This window comes from Anolis sagrei, chromosome 6, assembly GCF_037176765.1.
Source record: "Anolis sagrei isolate rAnoSag1 chromosome 6, rAnoSag1.mat, whole genome shotgun sequence".
In the NCBI taxonomy this organism is placed as follows: domain Eukaryota; kingdom Metazoa; phylum Chordata; class Lepidosauria; order Squamata; family Dactyloidae; genus Anolis; species Anolis sagrei.
The window spans coordinates 46,857,926-46,872,289 of record NC_090026.1 but is presented as its reverse complement, the minus strand read 5'-3'; the positions used below and the strand labels follow the sequence as shown (position 1 = coordinate 46,872,289).

The following is a 14,364-nucleotide window of genomic DNA, read 5'->3' as shown; positions in this document are numbered from 1 at the left end:
TAATCTTGGTTTTTTTGATGTTTAGCTGCAACCCGGCTTTTGCGCTTTCTTCTTTCACCTTGATTAGAAGGCTTCTCAGCTCCTCCTCGCTTTCGGCCATCAGAGTGGTGTCATCTGCATATCTGAGGTTGTTAATGTTTCTTCCAGCAATTTTCACCCCAGCTTTGCATTCATCCAGCCCCGCACATCGCATGATGTGTTCGGCATACATGTTAAAAAGGTTGGGTGAGAGGATGCAGCCTTGCCGTACACCTTTCCCAATCTTGAACCAGTCTGTTGTTCCGTGGTCAGTTCTTACTGTTGCTACTTGGTCTTTGTACAGATTCCTCAGGAGAGAGACAAGGTGGCTTGGGATGCCCATCCCACTAAGAACTTGCCACAATTTATCATGATCCACACAGTCAAAGGCTTTAGAATAGTCAATGAAGCAGAAGTAGATGTTTTTCTGAAACTCCCTGCCTTTCTCCATTATCCAGCGGATATTGGCAATTTGATCTCTCGTTCCTCTGCCTTTTCTAAACCCAGCTTGAACATCTGGCAACTCTCGCAACTCTGGCAACTCTCAATGTCAACTATGAGGCGAATTTCTCGTGGGTTTTCCCCCTCTAGGTGGCGCTGTTTTGAAAGTCGGTTAGACAAAAACAGAGAGAATTCCTGTGTAGTACAGAAAGTGAGTCCGAGAGATGCTTAATGCCGATTGGCCGAAATGCGAGGCGTAGAACGCGAAGCAACGCGCTGATTGGCTAAGACGCGCTTAACCCTGGTCCCGGCAATGTGGGCTGATCTTAAAAGGTCGAAGGCGGAACATAGCTTCCAGCTGCAATAATAAACAAGAGGTTGGCAGAGCTGATGCCAGAGCAAAGAGCAAAGTGAGTGGATCGCTTATTCTGGGAGGGAAATACAAGGTAAAAACATTACTCCTTGAGTAGAATAATAGAATAATTTTGTTCTCTAACTTGGTTACATTTTATTCTGTATTTTCTTTACATTGCACAGTGAACAGCTTTGGGTTTCCCACATCCAAGGATACATCTACACTATAGAATTTTAACTGCCATGGTTCAATGCTATGGAATCCTAGGAGTTGTAGTTTTACAAGGTCTTTAGCCTTCTCTGCTTAAGTGTGCTGGTGGCTCACCAAACTACAACTTTCAGGATTCCATAGCATTGAGAAATAGTAGTTAAAGTGGAGTCAAACTGCCTTAATTCTACAATGTAGATGCATCCTAAGTTTAATACTTTCACCATTGAATGATCTTGGCAATGTCCTCAGGTGAGACAGTACTAGGAATGATAGATGCTACTGAGAGAAGATCCTTGGTATTCTGTTTTAAGCACAAAATTTGGAGGAAGTTATTCTTTGGACTCCAGCTCATCCTCATTATTACTTTTTTAGTAGTTCAAATAATAGAAGTTTTAATAATCGCAGCAGAAGAATGTAGCTTGGGAGTGATCCTGGACTCATCGCTGTGCCTGGAACCCCAGATCTCGGCAGTGTCCGGGAGAGCTTTTGCACAATTAAAACTTGTGCGCCACCTGCGCCCATACCTTGGGAAGCCTGCTGGAAGAAGCAAAGACCACCAGCATTGAAGCGATGGTCCTCCGCCATCAACTCCACTGGACCAGCCATGTTGTCCGGATGCCTGACCACTGTCTCCCAAAGCAGTTGCTCTACTCCGAACTCAAGAATATTGGAGGACAGGAAAAGAGATTTAAAGATGGGCTCAAAGCCAACCTTAAAAACTCTGGCATACATATTGAGAACTGGGAAGCCCTGGCCCTTGAGCGCTCCAGCTGGAGGTCAGCTGTGACCAGCAGTGCTGCAGAATTTGAAGAGGCACGAATGGAGGGTGAAAGAGAGAAACGTGCCAAAAGGAAGGCACGTCAAGCCAACCCTGACCGGGACCGCCTTCCATCTGGAAACCAATGCCCTCACTGTGAGAGAAGATGCAGATCAAGAATAGGGCTCCACAGTCACCTAAGGACCCACCAGAACACTGATCCTGGAGGACTATCCTACTTGGCCAACAAGACATCCCCTAAGTAAGTAAGTAAGATCTGGACATGGAAGTCCACGCTTTGGTTACATCCCAAATAGATTACTGCAACGTGCCCTTGAAGACTGCTCAGAAACTTCAACTAGTCCAATAGGTGGCAGCTAGACTACTCACTGGAGCGTCATACAGAGAGCATACCACCCCTCTGTTATGTCAGCTCCACTGGCTACTGGTCCATTTCCGAGCACAATCCAAAGTGCTGGTTTTGACCTATAAAGCCCTATACGGCTCCGGCCCAGCTTACTTGTCCGAACGTATCTCCCTTTACGTCCCACCTCCGAGTTTAAGATCTTCCAGGGAGGCCCTACTCTCGGCCCCATCTTTGGCGCAAACATGCTTGGCGGGGACGAGGGCCAGGGCCTTCTTGGTGGTGCCCCCCCCCCCCGACTGTGGAACTCTCCAGCGAAATCAGATCAACAACATCCCTCCTCGCCTTCAGGAGGAAATTGAAAACTTGGTTATGGGACCAGGCCTTTGGGTAGCTGGCAGATAATTGACAATGGTAATGATGATAATGTAATGGAGAATGGACAGGCTTCCGATTGTGTTGTGCTCGCTGAATTTGCATCTACAGAAGGCTAGACAGCCAGTATTATTGAATTTTTTATTAATGTACTTTTTATTTTAAAACTAATTTTAAAATTAATTTACTGTGTTTTTATATGTAATTACTGTATGTATTATTTATATGTAATAGCATTGAATTGTGCCGGGTGTAAGCCACCCTGAGTCGTCCCCCCCCCCCCCCCTTGAGAAGGGCGGGTTACAAATGTTTGAAATAAATAAATAAATAAATAATAGCTGTAACAAGGGACGTCTCTGGGCAGGAGAATGAATGTTGACTGCTTGAAGAGTTCTCTTACCTTTGTCTCGAGATCACCTATAAAGAGCCTTACTTCACTTAATATCTGTTTTTCTTCTTAAGCTGAGCCTGCAGTTTTCATCATTTGTCATCTTCCCAAAACAGGTACCAATGGGGAAGAAGGCAGAAGAGCCAGATTGCCAGAAGCAGTTTGAAGAGGCCGTCCGTGTCATCCAAGGCTTGCCCAAGAATGGTGAGAGTCAAATTTAGAGGGTGCCTACATCTCTGATAACTGACCTTCATGACATAATATCCACCTTCCTAAAGCTGTGTTTACAGCTATACATTAGTTAACAAATCAAATGAGTTCCTGGATATTACTTCTTTAACAACAACTTCAAACTACAAGAGAGGAGATTCCATCTGAACATGAGGAAGAACTTCCTGACTGTGAAGCCGTTCAGCAGTGGAACTCTCTGCCTCGGAGTGTGGTGGAGGCTCCCTCTTTGGAAGCTTTTAAACAGAGGCTGGATGGCCATCTGCCAGGGTGCTTTGAATGCAATATTCCTGCTTCTTGGCAGGGGATTGGACTGGATGGCCCATGAGGTCTCTTCCAATTCTATGATTTTATAATTAACAACAAAATTGGTACAAGAGGCAGAAACGACATGGATAAAATAGAGATGGGTTTCTACAATGCAAAAAAAAGAGTAGTTCAATGTGTTCAAACTGGTTTTTTTTATTCAAAACTGTGTTACAGGCAGTCCCTGAGTTACAGACATCCGACTTACAAATGACTCATAGTTACAAACAGGGGTGAAACAACCGGAAGTGAGAGAAATCTACTCCTCAGAAGGGGAATTCACTCCTGAAAGAGTTATCATGGGGAAAAGGTGTCTCCACTGAAGCTTTATCACCAATCCAAACAAACCAAAATTTTCAAAATCCAGTTATCACAAAGTGTGGTGAAATCTTCTGAACAGAGGCACAGATAACAAAACAAACACCACAGGGTTTTAACCCTCCCCTGTGTATCCAAAAGGAGGTAGGTAGGTAGGTAGGTAGGTAGGTAGATAGCTGACTGGCTGGAGTTACATTTCAAAATCTACCTGTTCTGACTTACAAACAAATTCAACTTAAGAACAAACCTACAGAATCTATCTTGTTCATAACATGCGGGCTGCCTCTATAGACATGTGAAATGAGAACGGCAGGTCAGGTAAAAGCAATTTGACCCACCTAAAGACTATTAGAAAGCTTCTCTCAAGTTCTTTGTTGTTGTTGTTGTTGTTGTTGCACCTGGCTCTATTTTTCTTAATAATTTTCATTTTGGTGGTCAAACATTGAGATCTATGCTTCTTTGTTTTTTATATAAGTATCATGCTAGGAATAGTTAGTGACACAAGCTAATCTGCTTTCCTCTTGCTCTCTGTTTTGTTCTTGATGCATCCTCAGTAAAGGATATCATGTCCAGCATTTAATTTTAAAGTTTTAACTATTACATTTGGCCCAGCCATTGGTTTTTAAACTCTTGTGTGTTATTGTCTACTTATGAGTTATATTAATTGTATTGTTTATTTTGTTTATTGTTTGTTATTTTATTATTGCTTGGTGTTTTTGATGTGCTGTTGGGCTTGGCCTCGTGTAAGCCACTCCGAGTCCCTTGGGGAGATGGTGGCGGGGTATAAATAAAGTTTTATTGTTATTATTATATTATTATTATATTGAAAGCAGCTGATATCTTAACTTGTAAGCAGGCAAACACAGTTACAATAGTGTCAGTTAGATTTTTTTTTTTGTCATGTCAGGAACGACTTGAGAAACTGCAAGTCGCTTCTCGTGTGAGAGAATTGGCCATCCGCAAGGACGTTGCCCAGGGGACGCCCGGATGATTTGATGTTTTTATCATCCTTGTGGGAGGCTTCTCTCATGTCCCCGCATGAGGAGCTGGAGCTGATAGAGGGAGCTCATCCACCTCTCCCTGGATTTGAACCAGCAACCTGTCGGTCTTCAGTCCTCCCGGCACAGGGGTTTAACCCACTGCGCCACCGGGGGCTCAGTTAGATTACGATGGCATTCTTTCCTACCTCAACCTTTTTTCATTTTTATTGCAAACACGCTGCTGCATTTCCAGCACCAAAAAAACTTTGCTTCCAGTCCTCCTTCATCAAATTCATAGTGCTGATGCTGCTTAAATAAAGTGCAACTGGTCAGAGGACAAGAAGGAAAAGGGGAGATGAGCAGACAAAAAAAAGATTTTGTAAAAAGCATCTCCTGTGACAAAGGCATTGTTAACTGGGACCCCTTCTACATTGCCATATAATCCAGATTATCAAATCAGATAATCCACATTATCTACTTTGAACTGGATTATACAAGTCTACATTGCCATATAATCCAGATCAAAACAGATAATTTGGATTTTATATGGCAGTGTAGATGGGGCCAAAGTCACTAACACTAAAATCAAAATATATTCATATTCTTTTTGCAAAACTACAGTGCGGACTACAGTTTCAGCCGCCTCACCTGGGTGTATTGAAATCCACTTTTGCCTCCAAAATTCTACTCTGATTGGTAACAGATTAACTACTTGATGCATAGTTTATTTATATTTATTATTTATTTAAAACTTTTATGTCCCGATCTTCTCACCTTCGTAGAGGGACTCAGGCTGGCTTACAGCAAGGATTCAATGCTACTAATACAAGTTAAAACATCATACAACAATACAAGATTAAAATACATATAGATAAAATACACATATACCAAATCGCCAAGGTAAAATCATGTTCAACTCAGTCTGCATATGTGGTCACTCACTTTGGTCTGTAACCAGTCTCAGCCATTATTCTGGGAATGCTTCATTCCATAACCAGGATTTCACTAGCCTCCTGAAGGACAAGAGGAAAGGGGCAGATCTAATCTCTCTCGGGAGAGAGTTCCATAGCCGAGGGGCCACCACAGAGAAGGCCCTGTCTCTCGTTCCCACCAAATGCGCTTGCGAAGATGGTGGGACTGAGAACAGGGCCTCTCTGGAAGATCTTAACGTCCTTGATAGTTCATAGGGGAGAATACGTTCGGACAGGTAAACTGGGCCGGAACCGTATAGGGATGTATTGTGCTCGGAAGCTAATTGGCAACCAGTTGCTTTGAAAACTGTGATTCTGAAACCTAGACTATTAAAAAAAATTCCTATGTATGTTTCTGACCACTTCTCCCATCCCTAAAGGTGCCTACCGACCGTCTTATGAAGAAATGCTGCGTTTCTACAGTTTCTATAAGCAAGCGACTGTGGGTCCGTGCCAGATCTCCAGGCCTGGGTTTTGGGACCCTATCGGCAGATATAAATGGTAAGAAAGGAACCTTCTCACAGCCCCAGATGAAGCAATGTCTTTAACAAGATTTGAGTTAAGATGACTTGGGGCCCTTCCAAACTGCCCTTATCCCAGGATCTGATCCCAGTTTAGTTGCTTTAAACTGGAATATATGAGTCCTCACTGCCATATGATATTATAAATATTACAATAAGAATGGTATAGTACAATATAGTAATGTATAAAACTGATATTGTACTATGATAATAATATAATATATTATATGTATATATATCTTGTAAGCCACTCTGAATCCCCTTCGGGGTGAGAAGGGTGGAATATAAATGTCGTAGATAAATAAATATGACCTAGGATAAACAGATAATCTGGGATCAGATCCTGGGATATAGGGGCAGTATGGAATGGCCCTTGGTCAGAGCTTAGACTTGGAATACTACTGCAAAGTACAACTGCTTATCCCATAGGTATGGGAGGGCATCAGCTTAATCAACAGTGTTTTTTCACATACATTGGTTGCTTCTTGGTTCAATTCAGGGTTCTAATTTTTAAAAAAACTATGAGCCCTGTGGAGGTCTTCCCCAACATGATTCCCTCAACACTGCCATATAAAATCCAAAATATCTGCTTTGAACTGGATTAAATGGCAGTGTATACTGCAGTGCACTCTACGTGGGGCTGCCTTTGAAGACGGTTCAGAAACTGCAGTTAGTCCAATGGGCGGCAGCTAGATTACTAACAGGAGCTACATACAGGGAGCATACCATCCCCCTGCTATGTCGGCTTCACTGGCTACGTGCCCACTTCTGAGCCCAATTCAAAGTGCTGGTTTTGACCTATAAAGCTCTATATGGTTCTGGCCCAGCTTACTTGTCCGAACGCATCTTCCTCTACGTCCCATCTCATAACTTAAGATCATCCGGGGAGGCCCTGCTCTTGCTCCCATCAACAGCACAGGTGCGGCTGGTGGGGACGAGAGACAGGGCCTTCTCGGTGGTGGCCCCCGCCTGTGGAACGCGCTTCCGAGCGAGATACGATCAATCCCATCCCTCCTGGATTTCAGGAAGAAAGTAAAATTGTGGCTATGGGACCAGGCTTTCGGTCAGCAGATATAAATTAGCACTTTAGTGGAAATGGATTGGAAAGATGATTTACATGAGGATACGATTCTATTTGGTAACAAATGTTTTTATATTGTTTAATTAATGGCTTATGTATTTTATGTATTTTAATGGTTTGATGGTTTGTTTAATAGTTATTGTATTAATTGTTCATGTAACGGCATCGAATCGCTGCCTATGTAAGCCATCCTGAGCCCCCCTTTTGGGGTAGAGAAGAGACAGGGATATAAATACAATAAATAATCCAGTTCAAAGCAGATCATCTGGATTATCTGATTTGATAATCTGGATTATATGGCATTGTTGAAGAGACCTAGGTGTTTTGGACTATAACTCCCACCATCTTTGATATTTAAACTTGGGTCTCTTCCAGCTCTTGCCTTTCATGGCAGTAACTCTGAGGATTTAGACTTGTGGAGGAGTTGATTTCTGGCTCTCTTCCATGGAGAATGCAAGATATTTATCAGGAGTCACTTGGCTGATTTACAGTACATTTTTTATAGCTGGACTAAGTCCCATTTAACTCAGTGGGACATAACAACAACAACAACAACAACAAATTTAATCAAATGAATGTACTGTAGACCCACTGAAATTATTAGTACTTAAGATAAGAATGAACAAATAAGTTACTAACACAAATCTACACAAATTGTTAGTAACAACATACAGAGTCCACGGTGGACTCTGCAGAAAATGCTTTAGCTGTACTCCACAAAAAGAAAAAATTAGCCTGTTCAGCTAACCTTGCAACTGCTGATTTGTTATCATTAATGTTTGATCTTTACACCTATTTTATATACTGGTATCTATATACCTGGGGTCATGTACACATTTCTTGGTGGGAAGGGATTATGAGTGGAAAAGCTGTGTTCTACACATGATTCAGTCTGACTCCAGCCCATTATTTTACTCCAGGGGTCCTCAAACCTTTTAAACAGAGGGCCAGGTCACAATCTCTCAAACTGTTGGAGGGCCGGATTATAATTTGAAAAAACATGAATGAATTTCTATGCACACTGCACATATCTCATTTGTAATTCAAAAGACACTTAAAAACAATACAATAATTAAAACGAAGAACAATTTTAACAAATATAAACTTATTAGTATTTCAGTGGGAAGTGTGGGCCTGCTTTTGGCTGATAAGATAGGATTGTTGTTGTTGTTGTGTGCTTTCAAGTTGTTTCCGACTTAGTTGACCCTGATTGAGGGCCGGGTAAATGACCTTGGAGGGCCGTATTCGGCCCTCGGGCCATAGTTTGAGGACCCCTGTTTTACACAGTTGTGTCATGTGCTACGAGAAAACCAAAGTGCTGTTCCAGCAGACACCAGCCAACCCCTCTCCAATGCCAGCAATACAGTTTAATGGTGTAACATTAGAAAATGTTGATCATTTCCGCTACCTTGGCAGCCACCTCTCCACCAAAGAGGTGGAGAGCTCTGCGAGTACCGCCAGAGCTCTGCGAGTGCAGCATTTTTCTGAATGAAGCAGCGAGTGTTTGAGGACCGGGACATCCGTAGGGATACCAAGGTGCTTGTCTATAAAGCTATTGTCCTCCCAACCCTGCTATATGCCTGTGAAACGTGGACTGTCTACAGACGTCACATGCAACTCCTGGAAGGATTCCATTAGTGCTGCCTCCGGAAAATCCTGCAAATCTCTTGGGAAGACAGGCGGACAAACATCAGCGTGCTGGAAGAAGCAAAGATCACCAGCATCAAAGCGATGGTCCTCCGCCATCAACTCCGCTGGACCAGCCACGTTGTCCGGATGCCCAACCACCATCTCCCAAAGCAGTTGCCCTACTACGAACTCAAGAATGGAAAACGGAATGTTGATGGACAGGAAAAGAGATTTAAAGATGGGCTCAAAGCCAACCTTAAAAAGTCTGGCATAGACACTGAGAACTGGGAAGCCCTGGCCCTTGGGCGCTCCAGCTGGAGGTCAGTTGTGACCAGCAGTGCTGCAGAATTTGAAGAGGCACGAATGGAGGGTGAAAGAGAGAAACATGCCAAGAGGAAGGTGCGTCAAGCCAACCTCGACCGAGACGGCCTCCCATCTGGAAACCAATGCCCTCACTGTGGGAAAAGATGCAGATCAAGAATAGGGCTCCACAGCCACCTATGAACCCACCCCGAGGACACCGAACTTGGAGGACCATCATCCTCGGACTACGAGGGATTGCCTAAGAAAAAGAAGGAGGAGGAGGAGGAATGTATGCAATATATCCCCAAAGTATTCTAAAGTCAAAAGAAGGAAAAATAAAGCAATATATAGTTCATAGCATATGCAGAATGGTGTTTACCCATTTATGAGTAACCAACTGGCTACCATACAAAAAGCAGAATGGTGAAGTCAAAGAGGAGTGGACTTGCTGGTTGAGTCAGGATATTTTTATTTAAAAAATAGTTAATTAAGTAGTTACTTTTTGTGTTTTGGCAGGGATGCATGGAACAGATTAGGAAAGATGAGCAAAGAGGAAGCGATGGCGGCTTATGTTGCAGAGATGAAGAAGGCAGCCCAGAAGGTAGTCATTTCTTACAGGCCCTATTTGTGGGATTATTTGGATGGGTTGCTATACTGCAAGCCAGGCGGGGACCACTGCAGAAGGCATTACGATATAGCAGGGGTGGGTTACTGCAAATGGGGGCCATTTTTTTCCTCTGTTCCCTCTGGCAGACAACACCATTGGAATGTGTATACCGTAATAATTTTGACTGCTATGGGTCCTCCCACACAGCCATATAACCCAGAATACCAAGGCAGATAATCCACAATATCTTCTTTGAACTGGGTTATCTGAGGCCCATTCTATATAGCTGAATAAAATCCCATATTATCTGCTTTGAACTGGATTATATGGCAGTGTGGACCCAGATAACCCACTTCAGTGCAGGCATTGTGGGATTTTCTGCCTTGATATTCTGGGTTATATGATTGTGAGGAAGGGGCCTGTGTTGGCTTATTTTGGGTTCATTTTTTTTAAAATTGGGAATTGAGAGAGACTTTGGTGGGTGGAGGGAAGAAACTGTCACATTTTCAGCCAGTTTTTAAAATTTATTTGAATGGTTTTGTGATTTAAAATTGTTCTGAAATTGTCATTTTAAAAAATTATGGGTTAAAGATGTCAAGCGGGAAGCGTTGAAGGTTGTCCTACTTCTTCAGGAGCTGCAAATGTGGGCTTTGAGCTTAATGCTGCAATTTGCTCATTCCTGTAATAAATAATAATAATAATAATAATAATAATAATAATAATTTATTTAATTTTTTGTCGTGTCAGGAGTGACCTGAGAAACTGCAAGTCGCTCCTGTTGTGAGAGAATTGGCCGTCTGCAAGGACGTTGCCCAGGGGAAGCCCGGATGATTTGATGTTTTATCATCCTTGTGGGAGGCTTCTCTCATGTCCCCGCATGAGGAGCTGGAGCTGATAGAGGGAGCTCATCCGCGTCTCCCCGGATTCGAACCTGCGACCTGTCGGTCTTCAGTCCTGCCGGCACAGGGGTTTAACCCACTGCACCACCGGGGGCTCCATATAATAATAATAATAATAATAATAATAATAATAATAATAGTAGTAGTAGTAGTAGTAATATAAACTTTATTTATACTCCACCACCATCTTCCCAAAGGGGACTCAGGGCAGCTTACATGAGGCCAAGCCCAGAAATGCATCATTATGGATGAGACACAATACTATGATGTTTTTTTTTAATATGGAATATATGGCCAGTAAAGTAGAAGAGATAAATGACATGGAAGCCATCAGAGCTTGAACATGAATTAATATATGGGAGACGCATTCTATACTGCCATATAAAATCTAGATTATTTGCTTTGGACTGGATTATATGGCAATGTAGCCAAAAGCCCCTTCCACACTGCTGTATAAAACCCCACATTATCTGCTTTGAACTGGGTTATATGGCAGTGTTGACTCAGATAACCCAGTATTCTGGGTTATATGGCTGTTTGGAAGGGCCCTTAGGCCCCTTCAACACTGCCAAATCAAATCCTGGTTTATCTTGGGGGCACTTCTACACCGCCATATAGCCCAGATAAACAAAGCAGATAATTCACATTATCTGCTTTGAACTGGATTATATGAGTCTACACTGCCATACACCCCCGGTGGCGCAATGGGTTAAAGCCTTGTGCTGGCAGGACTGAAGACCGACAGGTCGCAGGTTCGAATCCCAGGAGAGGCGGATGAGCTCCCTCTATCGGCTCCAGCTGCTCATGTGGGGACATGAGAAAAGCCTCCCACAAGGATGATAAAACATCATAAATCATCCGGGCGTCCCCTGGGCAACGTCCTTGCAGACGGCCAATTCTCTCACAACAGGAGCGGTTGCTCCTGACACGACAAAAAAAAAAAAAACAAACTGCCATATAATCCAGTTCAAAGCAGATAATGTGAATTATCTGCTTTGTTAATCTGGGCTATATGGCGGTGTAGAAGTGCCCCAAGATAAACCAGTTCAAAGCAGATAATCTGATTTGATAATCTAGATTATCAAGGAGCCTGAATTGGTGGATTGGTGCATTTAGCTCTCAACAAGAAGGTTTATACCTGAGGGAGTTTGTATAGGAGGGAAATGGGGAATTGAAATTTGAGGGAATTGTCTACATTTTGAATGGAATTGAAATGAAATTTTGAACTAATTGAAAAGGCACTGAGTGCTTATTATTCGAAGTAACTGTGGGCTGTTTTAAAGGAAAGACATCAACATCTGTGAATTTGAAATAATGTTGGTAAACTTTGCTGTGTCAAGATGTTATGTTTTGGGCTTTTTAATCAACTAGGTAGAAAAAAAAACTAGGTAGGGGTCCCTGGTTGCGCAGTGGGTTAAAGTGCTGAGCGGCTGAGCTTGTTGACCGAAAGGTCGCAGGATCAAATCCAGGGAGCGACGTGAGCTTCCGCTGTCAGCCCCAGCTTCTGCCAACCTAGCAGTTCGAAAACATGCAAATGAGAGTAGATCAATAGGAACCACCCCGTCGGGAAGGTAACGGCGCTCCATGCAGTCATGCCAGCCACATGACCTTGGAGGTGTCTATGGACAATGTCGGCTCTTCAGATGAGCACCACACCCCAGAGTTGGACACAACTGGACTTCATGTCAGGGGAAAACCTTTACCTTTACCTAGGTAGAAAAAAAAATCCAAATTAGAAAATGTGAGGATTTTGCAAGCAGATGTAGGTTAGATATATCTACTTGAGAATTCCTGCCCCCAATTTGCCCCCTTAGGCCCCTTCCTCACTGCCCCTACACCTCAGGATCTGATCCCAGATTATCTGCTTTAAACTGGATTGTATGAGTCCCCACTGCCAAATAATCTGGGATAAACATTAATTTGTATTAATTTGCTTTGTTTATATTTCATTTGATGTTATTATTTGCAGTATGTATTTTATTTTGATTTGTTGTAATTGTTGTGCTTGGCCTCATGTTAGCTGCCCCGAGTCCTCGTTGGGAGATGGTGGCAGGGTATAAATAAAATTTTATTTATTATTAAACAGATAATCTGGGATCAGATCCTGGGATATAGGGGCAGTGTGGAAGGGACCATAGGGCCCTTCCACACAGCAATATAACCCAGAAGATCAAGGCAGAAAATCCCACAATATCTGCTTTCAACTGGGTTATCTGAGTCTACACTGCCATAAAGCCCAGTTCAAAGCAGAAAATTGTGGGATTTTATTCAACTGTGTGGAAGGGACCATAGTTTTCTAGTCTTGGGGTAAAAGAGCTGAAGCATCCATGCTAAATTCCCCACTGGATATGGACTGGAGCAGGGCACTAGGGAACTGCCTCCAAATGCCATTGGATCGCATCTCCCATCGTCCCATTGTTGGCTCCACCAATCAGAGCTCAGAGGAGCTATAGTCCAACAACATCTGGAGGGCCACATGTCTTTTTGGCTGAGCTGGGTGGTCTTGTACCACCTGGGATCCCTTCTAGGACTTTCTGGCAGGTCATCGACACCGTGCCGCTGGACGAGTCGTCGAAGGACATGTTTGTCTACTTTGAATCCCTCTATGAAGTCATTGACGACATGCCCAGGCCTCCTGAATCCTTCTTCAGGAAGAAAACAGGTATGAGTCTTGATCGCAAATGTGAAATGGTGGTGGGTGCATATTGGGCAAATATTTCAGCTGAAAAATTACTGTTTAGGTTTTTTCACTGGGAGTTGTTGTCAAAATCTTGGACATTTGGGATACAATTCCTAGAATTCACCAGCACCTGTTGGATTCTGAGAATGATAGCCTGCAAGTGACTTTTCCTAACTTTTCAGATCAATGTGGGAAAGTCAACTTGGCTCCCTGACGTACAATCCTGCTGCCTTTCTAGCGTCTCTTGCACGCAGCTTGTAAAACACATGTTTATGGAAGCTGATGGAGCCTGTTAGACATGTTTAGTTACAGCGCTTTGGTCCTCCAGGCGAAGGAATCTCAGAAGGACCTTGTGTTAGGTCATCTCCACCATGGGTTCCCAATCTGAAGACATACTAAGTCCCTCCCTGGAATTGTGAAGGTGGCAATTTGCATTCATCATCTTGGAGTGGTCTAACCTGCTTGGACATGTTTGGGATTTTGGCAAAGAAGTTACCCCCGCTTCCAAAGTTTCAAGTTTTTTTTTTGTGGGCAGAGAAAAGCAGAAGCAAAAAGGGAGCGATTTGTCATTCAGTTTATGTTGGACTTCTTTGTTCAAACAATTTCCCCGTAATTCCTTTTTGGGCACATCTACAACAGTGATTCCCAAAGTCTAGTCCTCCAGGTATTTTGGACTTCAACTCCCAGAAGCCTCAGGGACCTTCTACACTGCCAGATAATCCAGGTTATCAATGCAGATGAACCACATTATCTGATTTCAACTGTATTATATGTGTCTACACTGCTGTATAATCCAGTTCAAAGCAGATAATCGGGATTTTATTTTTGTTATATTTTTATTGAAAGGATATATAATTACAGGGAAAGTGGGAGAATATTGTGTAAAGGATAGAAAAGTAGGAAATGAGAAAAAAACAAGAGGGAAAAATGAGA

General features: G+C 42.9%; 1 protein-coding gene across 2 annotated transcripts in view; it reads left to right on the top strand.

The window, feature by feature from the left end:
- Positions 1-770: 770 nt before the first annotated feature.
- The window catches only part of ACBD4 (acyl-CoA binding domain containing 4), a 39,955-nt gene continuing 26,361 nt past the window's right edge, over positions 771-14,364 (top strand). The window contains exons 1-5 of one of the 2 annotated variants that reach the window (XM_060781190.2): positions 771-869; positions 3,025-3,112; positions 6,092-6,212; positions 9,762-9,846; positions 13,293-13,413. In XM_060781190.2, coding sequence (XP_060637173.2) covers positions 3,031-3,112; positions 6,092-6,212; positions 9,762-9,846; positions 13,293-13,413 — 409 coding nt within the window. In that variant the 5' untranslated portion in view covers positions 771-869; positions 3,025-3,030. Of the gene's footprint in view, positions 906-3,024; positions 3,113-6,091; positions 6,213-9,761; positions 9,847-13,292; positions 13,414-14,364 lie in introns of both variants that reach the window. The other variant, XM_060781189.2, reaches the window with a different exon arrangement.